The following is a 12,909-nucleotide window of genomic DNA, read 5'->3' on the forward strand; positions in this document are numbered from 1 at the left end:
GCACAGCACGAAGCGAACAATTAAGGGATTAGATTTTTGTGCCATTGAAGTGGGGCTGTGGCTTAAGTCTGTGCTGTTAAAAATGAATCTGAAACCTTCATTTTAAATTAAACTAATAGTTGCATGAATGAGAAGATGTGAATATTATAGTGTATGTATTTTAATAGAGAGCAACAAAACATATTTTACTGTTTCTGTTTCTTTACGTTACAGAGTTAAAGCGGCCCATACGATCGGTGTGATGTCACTGTTGCTCTGTTGAGCTGATTTTGTTTCTCAGGGTAATTCTTGGTGGTCCACCCAAAAATGTTCGTTTCTCACCTTTTCAAACCACCAAACAACCTCTGCTCTGAACTTGGATGGAGATTTATCTCACATAAAGAAAAGTGAAAAGAAAAAGTGTCATATTTCCAGGATTTTTTCTGACCTACATCCATATGTGGTACCATTTGTAAAGTTACACACAAAAAAAATAACTATAATATTTTGGGAAAAAATGGGTGTTTATTTGTCAAATTCATATTTTCACCATATTATTCACACATTTTTAAATGTCAGTTTCAAACTATATATTTAAGTCACAAGCAAAATATTTAGTTTTCAAACTAAATATTTATTTCCCAACTAAATGTATAAGTCTGAGTTAAATATTTGACTTACAAAACAAATATTTATTTTTCCAATTGAACATTTATTTCTAAATTTAACCAGATATTTTCCAAACTATGTACATATTTAGAAAACAAGGTAAATATTTAGATAATATGCAAATAAAATAAAAATAAAAGCTGGGTTTTGCAGACATCTATAGAAACTAAAATATTTTGCATCTGTTAGATGTTGCTGTCATAAAATTAAACGTTTTATGCAAATAAATCATAAAACTAAATTTAATACTAAGTTTTTAAACAAAAATATTTAGTTTGTGAATAAAACATTTATTTTGGAACTATGATATTTCTAAATAAATGAATAACATGATTATAATACATTTTCTCTAAATAAACCAAAACTTGCTGTTAACTTTACGAAAAAGACCCAGACTAGGATCGGCTGGAATGTATGTGTGATTGAATTACACCAAACACAGAGTTAGAACTAACTCATCCTCCAGCTGTGTACGCAGCATCATTACCTGAACCACCTGCCTTAACATACAGAACAGAAATTCCACCAAAAACATTTGGTAGTCCCTTTTTGATTTTGATGATTGTAATTCTCCTTAAAAATGCTAACAATAATTAAAAAAACACTGCGCTGTTGCTTCTTTTTTCTTTTGCAAGGTGCTGTAACCTTCAATGGCCACAAGAAGGCGCTGCAGATATCACCCCCCCCCCCCCCCCCACACACACACACACACTGTCCTGCACAGCAGACTGTGGATGTAACATTCTATTGTGTTTTTAACAGAAAAGACCCAGACAAATAAAAAGCTGAAAAACCAGAAGAAAACCAGAAGTCACTCATTTCCATGACAACAATGTTTGAGAATTACTGTGGCTTTTGACAATAACAAACATGCTTTATGTGCATCAATGTGTAGCAAAAACACAAAAACAGGTTGTGTGTTAGACGCTGACCTAACAGACCAACGCAGCAGACAGGCCTTCCTCTGTTAGCCACTGAGCTGTTAGCTTTATTCTGTTGAGTCACTCGTTCACTTGTTTGTTTTCCTGTGACAGAGATGTGAAGCTTCATATGTTCTAATCAGGCTGAGGAAGGTGAAGGACACTGTGAGGAAATGACTCCACACTACTCTGAGTGTTTAATGTATAATTCATGCAAAGCTTTCACATTAAACACACTGAGGTCGGCTGTTTAACACAAAACCTCCAACCAGCCAGGGTTCTTGTTACTCCTTCAAAACCTTGGCAGAGAACCTCAATGTTTTATATTCTTACACTTTTAATGTGTTTACAACCCAATGCAGCGAGACCACAGTAGGAGGCCTTGAAGGGCTTAAAGGGCTGGAGTCTTGGCGGTCCAGGCTAGCTGCTGTGAAAGATGGATTCCAGCTGATCTACTGGATTCATTCATCATCAGATGTACTGATGAGCTTCATTCAGTAAGCGTACCACACGTCTTGACAAGACCAGCCTAACCGGTCAGTTTCACTGTACCTGTGGAGTCTGCAGCCGACTCCACAGGTACATTTGACACAAAATAAGGAAACTGAATTTTATTTGTGGCTGTAAATCATTTTAAAGGCAGCTCCACATGCTACTTTATTGAGTAAGTAAGATTTTTTAAAAATATGTCCAGAGAAATTCATGAAATGAAATAAAAGTGCAAGCAGGAAACAAAAGTTGAATTCACGGGGAACAGGTTACATAAGAGAGCTGCCCTGCATGCCAACAGGGCCGCTCAGCCGTTGGGAACCTCCTGGCATAACCCACTCACCTTAAACAGCGGCGCTCTGTCCTGAAAGTCATGACAAGTGAAAGGCTCTGTGGTGGAGCAGAGATGACAAGAGATGTCAGAGAAGCAGAAGAATCCTAGAGAAAAAGGAGTTGGGTCAGACCGCACGGCTCTCTGCCCTGGAGCAAAGCTGTCACTGTGGATTCAAGTATGAAGCTTCCACTCTGCTCTCCCTCAAGTGATGGAAGAATTTTTCCCCCTTCAACTTCCCCAGTCACACCTGACTGCTTTCTAAAGCTCTAAGGGCAGCCATGAGGAAAGGCAGCGCTACAGCGCTCTGCTACAGCAGCGCAGGATGGAAACACATCCATCCATCCATCCATCCATCCATCCATCCATCCATCCATCCATCCATCCATCCATGCTTTCTCTGTTCAAAGCTAACCTTAAGGCATTTATTTAGAATGGCTTTTAGTACCGTACATTGAAGTAGTTTGTCATTTTTATGTTTCTGCTAATGTTATTTTATTTATTTATTTATTTTGGTTTCTTTTCTCATGTTCATCCCCGAACTACTGGAAAAGCACTTTGGTGCAGTTCTCACTTATAAAATGCAACATAAATAAAATGTGATTGATTGATTGAAATAATACTGAAGATCTTCTCAAATGGATATAATCTGGAACAATACAGAAAAAACTGCTTTGATTTGATTGATTAAATAATATCTAGGCACACAATGATTTTCTTTAAGATTCTTTATATACGTACCTTGTAGATTTCATATTCAACGTGGAGTCAGTTTTCTGTAGCCCTTCCACCATGACTTCTTTCACTTCTTACTAGTAGAATATTTTTCCATGGAGATTTCTTCATGCCAGATTCAACATTCACTTTATTGAGATCAATGGAATCAATGATGTCTGAAATTTTAAAAAGGAAACCATCGACCAGCTGAGCTGCATTATGAAGGGACATGGTAGAGTTAATGTGACTGAAGGTCAGAGTTGAGCTTTCCTTAAACGTTTTGTAATATCTCTATGGCTGAGTGAGTCGATGACAAAATGAAACGTTCAAAGATGACAGAAAAATGGTCAGACAGAACGACATCTATTACAGAGACCATGGAAGTATGTACACCCTCACTGATAATCAAGTGTGTCCTTGGTTGTGTGTTGGGTGTCCAACATGGTGAGTTAAACCAAAGGTTTGCAGTACATCACACAGTCTAGCCATTCTTCTGTGTTTCTAGCTGTGTGTCTTGCGCTGTTATCTTATTGGAAGACCCATGAGCAAGCTTTCTGACACTAGGAACCACATTTCTCTCCAGAATGCCTTGATAGTGTCGAGATAGAGTGGATGAATGGCATGTAACTAAAAGTTATAGGAGAATAAAAGCTGCACAAGGAGGAATATTACAGAAAGCTCTGCTGACTGAAGGAAACCCAACCACCTCCTTCTGGGTCCAACATTTTCTAGCCGTCAAGCTTGTCATGCAACACAGACATGTCACACATGTCCTGTTTTTTATCTTGCACATGGTTAAACTAAGGTTATGTTCCAACCACAGCAACTTTTGGACAGGATATATCACGTCTCTTTAGCATGTTCTGTAATTTCTTTTATAGGATAATTTTTTTTTTTGTCACCATGACGCCAGAGGTATCAGAGGAATGAATGAACATGATTAAAGAGTGAATATACATTGAGAACCACGGTGAATCTGTCATGCTTCCAGGCTGCCGCGTGTGCAGGGGGATGATCAGTGGTTCTGAGTGGCAGCATTAAGACTGCTGGAGCTTTACACATCATTAGCTGCTGCTTGTGTGAGAATGAAAATGCTGTAACCACAGAGAACCATAGTCAGATAACTGCTCCCAGAACAGAACCCTGGATTCTCCACCCACTCAGCTCCATCTTCAGTAAGACCTGAAACTCCATCAGAACTCCAGCTGTCATCTTGAAAAAGATCGTGTCAGTTTCTGCTTCTTCCATAGAACTCTCTGCTACAGGCTTAGGCTGCTGGAGGACAAACTCAAAACTCTCCCTCACTTTCTCCTATTTTTTTTTCAACTGTTGACATTGTTTCCTCTTCATTCTTTTTTTCTATCTCCATAGAAGCCACACCTGGTCTGGCATTCTGTTTGCCTGAGGTGCATTCACCTAGAAGTCTCCAACATTGCGAACGCACCTTGTTTTTTATCCCCGTCTGCAGATATCATTTCTCTCCTAAAGGGGCAGTATTGTGTTCATCCACATAGCGAAATTTTATAGAACTATCAAGAAGCTATGTTACCATCAGTTGTGATACAAATGCTGTCAAATATGACTTAGACATTTGACTTCTCAATTTAATGCCTTTAAATCGGGCCTCTGTCTCTTTAAAAACTCCTGCTCTTTCTGAAACTCCACCTTCAGGAAGTTATCACATCTTTCCTCTATCAACCCTCAATGTTTTTACTAGTGTTGCACTGAGAAGTAGAATATATGATGAGCTCAGCAGACACGCAGTTCCACCAGGTGTTTGCTGCTGACTAGTCTGAAGGAGCTGAAACCAAGGAGATTAAAGGATTTCTCAAGAAAAAAAAAGAAAAGAAAATCAAGGCAAAAATCCAGGTTACGTTTTTGATGAGGGAATAACTTTATAACTTCATATAAAGCTCAAAATCGTTACACTGGCCCTTTAAACTGGTGGTGTATGAACAGAACCACGCGGCTCTGAAGCAGCTGAAGTTTCTCTTTTCTGAAGAAGGCTCAGCAGTCTCTCAGAGGTCAAATAAAATAGAAATCTTTATTGAGCACAACAGGAGATGGAGCAAGACATGTGATAACGTCTGGTTTAATTTACATTTACATCATATTCAACCAATAAGAAGCAGAGAGGATGGCATCTTCCAAGTGTCCAGCTGCATAACCAGAGCTAAGGTCAGAGCAGCTTCAGCCTCCACATCTTAACATAACTGGAGATGATTTATAGTTATGAAATTAAAGACAAATGTTGCCATGGAGAACTGAAGTCTTGTTGCTCCCAGTTGGGTTAGCTCAGCCTTTCTCTGACTGGGAACGTTTATCCCACAATCACCGTGTCGTCATCTGGAAACTCGTAGTAGGGGACCTCCAGGTTGAGAGGGGCGGGGCCTTTCCTGATGCGGCCGGAGGCGTCGTAGTGCGAGCCGTGGCAGGGGCAGTAGTAACCTCCATATTCTCCAGCGTTGGAGATGGGCACGCAGCCCAGGTGTGTGCACACGCCGATGACGATCACCCACTTGGGCTTGACCACCCGGTCCTTGTCGAGCTCCGGGTGCCGCAGCTCTGAGAGGTTGACGGCGGCTTCGACTTCGATCTCCTTCTCGGTGCGGTGGCGGACGAACAGCGGCTTGCCTCGCCACTTAAAGGTCATGTTCTTCCCTTCAGGGATGTCGCCCAGCTTGATCTCGATCTTGGACATGGCCAGAACGTCAGCGGAGGCACTCATGGAGGAGACGAACTGAGTCACCACGGTCTTGGCGGCATAGACGCCGACCACGGCGGTGACCCCGGTGAACAGGTAGGAGAAGGTCCTCCGGGACTCGCTGCTCTCCTGGGATGACTTGAAGGGGTCCAGCACCTCTTGACGCCTGTAGTCAGAGAAGTCTGGGACTTTGATGTCGGTGTGGGCGAACCGGACTCCAGCACATCCTGCAAAAACAGTCTGTCATTAGTTCAGGTGCTTACAGGTCAACACACCCAGCATCCTGACTTCAGCTGCAGATTCAATGTCCTCTGTTTAGGAACGCTTTAAAAAAATAAAAACTAATGGAATAACTTTCCACAACAAGAGATCAACATGGATTATTTTCTAATGCATTTCTGTAAGATTTATATTTGACTAGGGCTGCATCAACTGCAGTTTTCAGGCCAGTCACCGATTACATATGAAATATATGTGTGTGAAAGTGGCAGTATGTTTAATGCAATCTTTCTCAAACTGTGGTCCGTGAGGTACTGCATGTAAATGACCGTTTATTTGCAGTGACGTGAGAACAAAGTGAGACGTTACAGCTAGCTTACCAAAGGATTGTGTTTAAAAATAATGATGGAAAACTGGGTGAAAACCGGGTCATTCAAAAGAAAAGCTTCGGATACCAGGGAAAGAAAATAACTCCAGGACTCCAGGATTGATAAGAGGAAGCTGAGTCATACTCAGTGTTGTTCACTAGCGATTGGATTCCTTTGAACAGTTCTATCCGGTGAGGGTAAGACTCGGCTCATTTAGTCAGAACTGTTCTTTGTTTTTACGACTTTGTTTGGTAATGAATGGTGCTCTGCTTACACGTCTACTGCTATTGTTATTTTTATTTAATTAAATGATTAAATTAATTAAATACAATTAATAAATAGAACTGATAAAAATGAGTGGGTTATTTTATATTTAATGGTGCAAAAATGATTTTTTTGTTTCTGTTAAAGCAACTCAAGTCTATTTTTCTTTAACTGTGCTTCTAAATCACAAATAGCTCTAAATGTTATTAATGCACATAACGATTGGTAGTAAAGAACAACTTCTTTTTTATTTCCATGTGTTTGACATCACTGGAAAGCTTAGACTTCACTTTCAGAATCTGTAAATAACTCAAAATACCCAAGAAAACCTGTTCATGGTTTTGTTGTGGCCTGTCACATTTACCAGCACCACTCTTCAAAGAAAACAACAATATGTGAGTTAAGAGACTATCATTTCAGGTTTTCATTTCAAGCTGTATTATATATATTAAGATGCGTCATCGCGGGCCAATTTCAGGTTAGGTGGTTCGTGACTGTTAAATGGGTTAAGTGGTCCTGGGCCTGAAAAACTCTGAGAAACACTGGGCTAATGTGCACTATTGCCATGTTACTACAGTGAATGCATCCAGTATATCCACAGAAACAACTTATGTAATAACTATTAATGTGTTACTATTACATAGAAGAAAGAGAACATTGGGTCACATCAAGCTAAACTGGTATAGCCTAGCTGTTCTTCCAGAAGTGAAGCTACTCATAGCGCTGATGAGCTAACCGGTGGCTAGCTACAAACACAGGAAAGCCATCTTTCAACTTGAAATAAAGCCAATCAATAATTGATTGTTATCAACTGATTATGATGTCACTTGATATCTTTGTCATACAACACAAACATGAATTAGACTATTTATACTCCGTCTTTGCCTTTTAAACAATTCGGAGCCAGCTAAGCTAAAGCCAATGACAGAACTCACCGTTGATGCTAACAGTTACAGCAGGGCCTGTCTTTGGGCTTTGACCGCTCAGCGTCTCTCGGCACAGGAACGGCTTCTTCGGGTCCATCAGAAATTTCTCTGCCTTTACAACAACCCCCGGGACCAGAGGCTTCAGGGGCCCCGCCACAGCAAATGCTGTAGCCTGCATGTAAGGGGAAAATACCCCCGATCGGGCAGCTAGGGACATCATGCTTACACTAATGCTGAGACGACCTTGTGCGCCGCGCATGCGCACTCTGCGAGCTAACGTGAATAAATATATTGCGTAACACTGAGCAAAAAGAAGTCCGCTGTATGACCTTTATTTAATTTTTTTTGATCTGTAAGCGAATTATTATTACTGACTGAACAATATTAGGAAGAACAACAACCGGAGCTGAGATAACCACTGCTTCATGAACACATCTCTTATCACCGGCTTTAATACAGCTTTAGTTGCTGTTTTTCTCATACTTCTTTTCTCTTTCCTTTCTTTCCTGTTTAATACAGCTGTGTTATATTTTTATTGTTTTAATTTTTGTTTATGTTGTGATGGTTGGTGTAAATTGTGGAGCACTTTGGTCAACTTTGGTTGTTTTAAATGTGCTATACAAATAAAATTGACATTGTCTGCCCTACTTCATGAAAAAGCCAGAGTCACATGAAATCATATCAGGTAAGTTCAGTGGTTGGTACTTTTTCAGTGTTACCCCAGTCCTCAAAGTTCAAGTGATCTAGTTTAATGTAGAGATAATAGTAACTGCTAGGGCTGGGTAAATCAATGACTAGATGGAATCTGCTGCGATTCCTTAGATTAAAAGAATGAATTAATTAACCTATTTGAATAATAATCAGAACTTGAGTGCATTGACTGATAACAAGGACATTTTGTACTTGATTTGGAATCTGTTTGAAACTGAATTAAGACAAGTGTGAAGTCTGAAGTCATTAAATTTGTGACTTGATTCAATTCCAACTCACATGATTCCACACTTCTGGGAATTAGTCACAAACCTCTGTTCCAACTGAAATAGTTACATAACTATTACATTTTAAAGTTACTTAACAAACCTGGGATTTGGTCCATATCTCATAGCTACAGGTGAGGATCAGAACATTACAGGGTTTAGGCTTAGCTCTGTCTTCACCATAATGTGGTAGAATTCTGTTTGCAAATAGATCAGCTACATGAAGTGACTTCTTCTGTTTAACTCAGATTCTAACTGTCTGTTGTTATTTTATCAGTTGTTTTATTGTTCTATACCATCTGTTGGCTGACTTTAGGTGAATAAAGGTACTGTCAAAGATGTGTAATTCTATGTGTCACATTTTAGTTTTTCTTTATTATTTACTGTCATTTTGACAAACTATAGTAAATTCTCCCACAATTCAAGCACCATTAACGAGGCAGAGTTTCATTAACGGTTCATCCGAGTCCAGCGGATGTTCAATAGTGACGTGTTTGATGGAGCTTATTCCATTTAAACTTAATGTTCCATGTAACAATGGCTGCTGTGTGCTACATGCATGAAGCAGTGCTGTTTTTTGATTAATGATTGTCACATTTGACTCCAAATTTTATCCTCATTTGCTTTACGAAACGTACACACACACACACACACACACACACACACACACACACACACACTTACTTTCCTCTGCTGTCCCCAGGCAATACATCCATATCAATTTAATGCAAGCTGACTTTCTAATTACACTAATGGCCTGAACCAGAGCCACGAGAAATTTATTATACAGACAAAATGTATTTTTCAACATTTCCTAAAGTGACTGATTATCTCCTGAAAATGGCTGATGGTCTTTTTAAAATCACTTGCAACAGTCTTATTTGATTTTAAAGCAGTTGCTGATATGATCTGTGACTTTAAAACAAGCTTATTTTAGTGCATGTTTTATTGTGCTTCTGATCAGTTAAAAAAAATACTGGTCTTCTTTATTGTTTTATTTACATGTAAAAATTTGAAACAGAAAAAAAAATAGATTTCCCTTTGGGATTAATAAAGGATTTTTGAATTTGAATTGACATCACTTTTCAGTATGTTCCAGTATTAGTTTTTCCTTTCCCCTTGTACAGATGTGTAAAGCCTTAAAATGTACTTTCTAGATGAAATGATCAGACACACTTGTTGAACAGTTTAACATCAGCCGATCATACTGCTGCAATCCAGTACATGATTGACAAGATTCCCAATTCTATGTTTTCTTGCAGCTATGAACCATATTTCATCCCACACACACAAACACAACACACCACACACATACATGCACACACCGACACTCCCCAACCCACTTTTTCACTATTCTCTTTATTTCACTAGGAAATGCAAGAAAGCAGGTGTTCATACAACTTTTGAGGGGAATCTTTTCTGTTCCTGTGGGGAAACTCCACCCATACTGAGTGGCATTCAGCAGATGTGGAGGAAAACATAAATACTCTCTGCATGACTCATTTGTCTTGATTTTAATCAGCGGGTCAATTTGACAATTTGAGACACACTATGTGTGTCTCAAATTCAATTATAAAGATCACCCATTGAAAAAAATAGTGTAATATAAAATTTTTTGCAAAAGATCAATTTCAAGGAAATTATAGGTTTTTTGTGTCTACGTTTTTTTCAGTGGACATAAAAAATGTAAATTCTATTTTTTATGTCCAAATGAGTAAATGAGTTGTCATGAAGCAGGTGGTGAGGCAGACGCTGTAGACCCAGGTAGGATGAATAGTTGAATTTAATGAAGAAAGCACAGTCCAAACAACCGGCAGCACGTACATTGACAACGAATTGACAAGACATTGACAAGGACCCGACGAGGAACAAGGAACACAGGTGGAGTTAAATACACAGCGAGTAATCACAGAACGAGACACACCTGGGAACAATCAAGGGGAGGACAGGACAACGAAGAGACTCAAGGACACAGAAAACTCTAAATTAACACACAGAAAACACAGAACACGACATGAGTAGGTTGTCGTCATTGATCCTTCATTTCTGAGAAATAATAAAACATAATTGCACAAATATTGATTGAAATGGTTACTATTTGAGTTAATAATCAGATACAAAAATATTTTGGATGAATTTTTTGGTTTCTGACACTATTGCATGATTAAACACTCTCTGGTTCAAATTGACCCACGAAAATTTTTGCTGTACCCTAGAAACGAAAATAACAGGAGGGTTAAAAGCATATTTGGCAAACATGACATAATAAATTAAGGTGACATTATCTAGCTAATAGACTCATTTGTAAGCTGAGGATTAAATCTTTGATTTATGATTTAAAAAAACTATAAATTCACTATTCCACAAATATTTCATGTGAGAGACAGAAATTGACCATATGGCATGTTCCTCTCTATCTCTCTCTCTTGATGAACACACTGTTCTGTATTTTTTTCCACTCTCTGGTTTTAAAGACATAATCATCTCTGCAGACTGCAAAAACAGTGAAGCGGCTATGATTGGAGGCTGTTGTGGCTCTTTTCCGCCTCTGTGAGCCGGGGCAACGGGAGGAGAGCTGGCAGGAACCTAGGCTGACTGAATGGGGTCACAATGAAGGGCCACAGGTAGACCCCCATGGCAAGTGAGCTCAATGACGTCAGGTAACTCTGCAGACTCTGGAGCAGAGCGAAATGTAATAATAATAATGCACCTATAACTACAAAAAACAAAAAAACCCAGAAAGGCTGTATTATTTGATCAAATGTATTTAGCAGGAGATTTTCAGACACCTTTGAATACTGATTGAACTGAAAAATATTCTTTTTATATCTTCTACCATTTATAGTAAGCTGTTCATTCTAAGAACAAGAACACATAACAGTGCTGGTGTACAGATAACAGGCAGGGAAGTTAAGAATCAAAATTAAAATTAAGACAAAAATTCAAGTAATATTACTAATTACCTATTTATTTAACTTGCAAGTTCCATATAAGATAATTATTGTTTTCTTTTAATATTTTAAGGCAAATATAAACTACACTGGGTCTTACTGTAATATCTCCCCTATACTGTAATCATTCTTTTCAACCTGGGCTAATGGATACTGTCTTAACTGGTCTGGAAAGTGTTTGTCAACCTGTGAGGGTTTTTATATCTTTACAGGTTTTACATATAACTGTGATCCATATACCAACTAAATATTGATACATGCCAGGAATAAACTTTCTGCTCTCCACAGTTTTGTGACATGAATATCGCCGTCCGTTTATGGGTTTCTCATTAATCCTGCTTCAAAACTTTTAGTGTCTAAATTTTCAAATCTGTCTCAGCACTCTGTGTTCATCCTTCACACTAGATACATGTATGTACTGTATGTGCCCTTTATTTAAAAGTTCTTTTCCAAGACTAAGACAGCAGAAATGTTCTTGTTTTTAAAGCAAACACAGCCTGTATTGATAGCATAATGCAGAGGCAGGTCTTTAGACATTGGAGCTCCTCTCTATTCCAGTCAGATCCAGTGAGGGTCTCTGGCCCCTTCCGCATCTCCAGTCCTTGATGCTCAATCATTTCCCCTCAGCAGATAGCTAACCTTTGCAATCAGCCAATTCTTCTAGTTGTGGTGGATTAACACTCTGCTGGTGGTGACATCATCAACATACTGTATCTGCTAATGTAACTTTTGACATAAACTCACAGTCTGCTCCTTCATATGATGCTTCTTCCCTGAACATCTGGCAGTCTGGGCTTCTGAAGCAACCCAGCCTTGTTAGTTGACAACTTTGTTGCCTTTTGTCTTGTTTTTTTTTTTTTTTTTCCCTACAGCAACAAGTATCAAACTCAAGGCCCGCAGGCCACATCCGGCCCGCCATAGTTATTTAAATAAAAGTTCAAGATAACAATTTGCAATGAAATCAAATTTGTTCTCATTTGTATAGTGCCAACTTACACTTACATCAGTGTTAAAAGATCATCATTAATATTTAAAATTCTTACACCACTTCAGGATGATAATCAATATCAACTTGCAGCAGTCATGCAGAGCCTGGTTGGTTCATACAGTGATTCACATCACACTCTCCATCTTCTCTATCTGCACATATTTACGCTCACTTCACACCTTTCTCTTATTTACATCCATGTTTGACAACCCTGTGTGGTGCTACTGCCACCTATCAATGTGAACTACATTTATAATACTTTTACAATAGATCAATAACTGCAAACTAATTTAGGCAATATTTTAGACATGTTTAACAATACACTTAACCAAGTAGAGACAAATACCTGTTAGTTTAATGGGTTTAAAGTCTCCCACCATGTTTTTAGTGTATTTGTGTGTTTTCTA

The 12,909-nt window shown here is 38.7% G+C and overlaps 1 protein-coding gene across 1 annotated transcript; it reads right to left on the minus strand.

Annotated features, from left to right (window-relative positions):
• Positions 1-5,130: 5,130 nt before the first annotated feature.
• On the minus strand, positions 5,131-7,860 carry uqcrfs1 (ubiquinol-cytochrome c reductase, Rieske iron-sulfur polypeptide 1). Its single transcript, XM_028015282.1, has 2 exons — positions 7,596-7,860; positions 5,131-6,036 (listed from the first exon to the last, which is right to left on the minus strand). The coding sequence occupies exons 1-2, from the start codon at positions 7,843-7,845 to the stop codon at positions 5,426-5,428; spliced, it is 861 nt and encodes a 286-aa protein (XP_027871083.1). The 5' UTR covers positions 7,846-7,860; the 3' UTR covers positions 5,131-5,425.
• Positions 7,861-12,909: the final 5,049 nt, after the last annotated feature.

This window comes from Xiphophorus couchianus, chromosome 4 (genome assembly GCF_001444195.1).
Source record: "Xiphophorus couchianus chromosome 4, X_couchianus-1.0, whole genome shotgun sequence".
NCBI classification, from domain to species: Eukaryota; Metazoa; Chordata; class Actinopteri; order Cyprinodontiformes; family Poeciliidae; genus Xiphophorus; species Xiphophorus couchianus.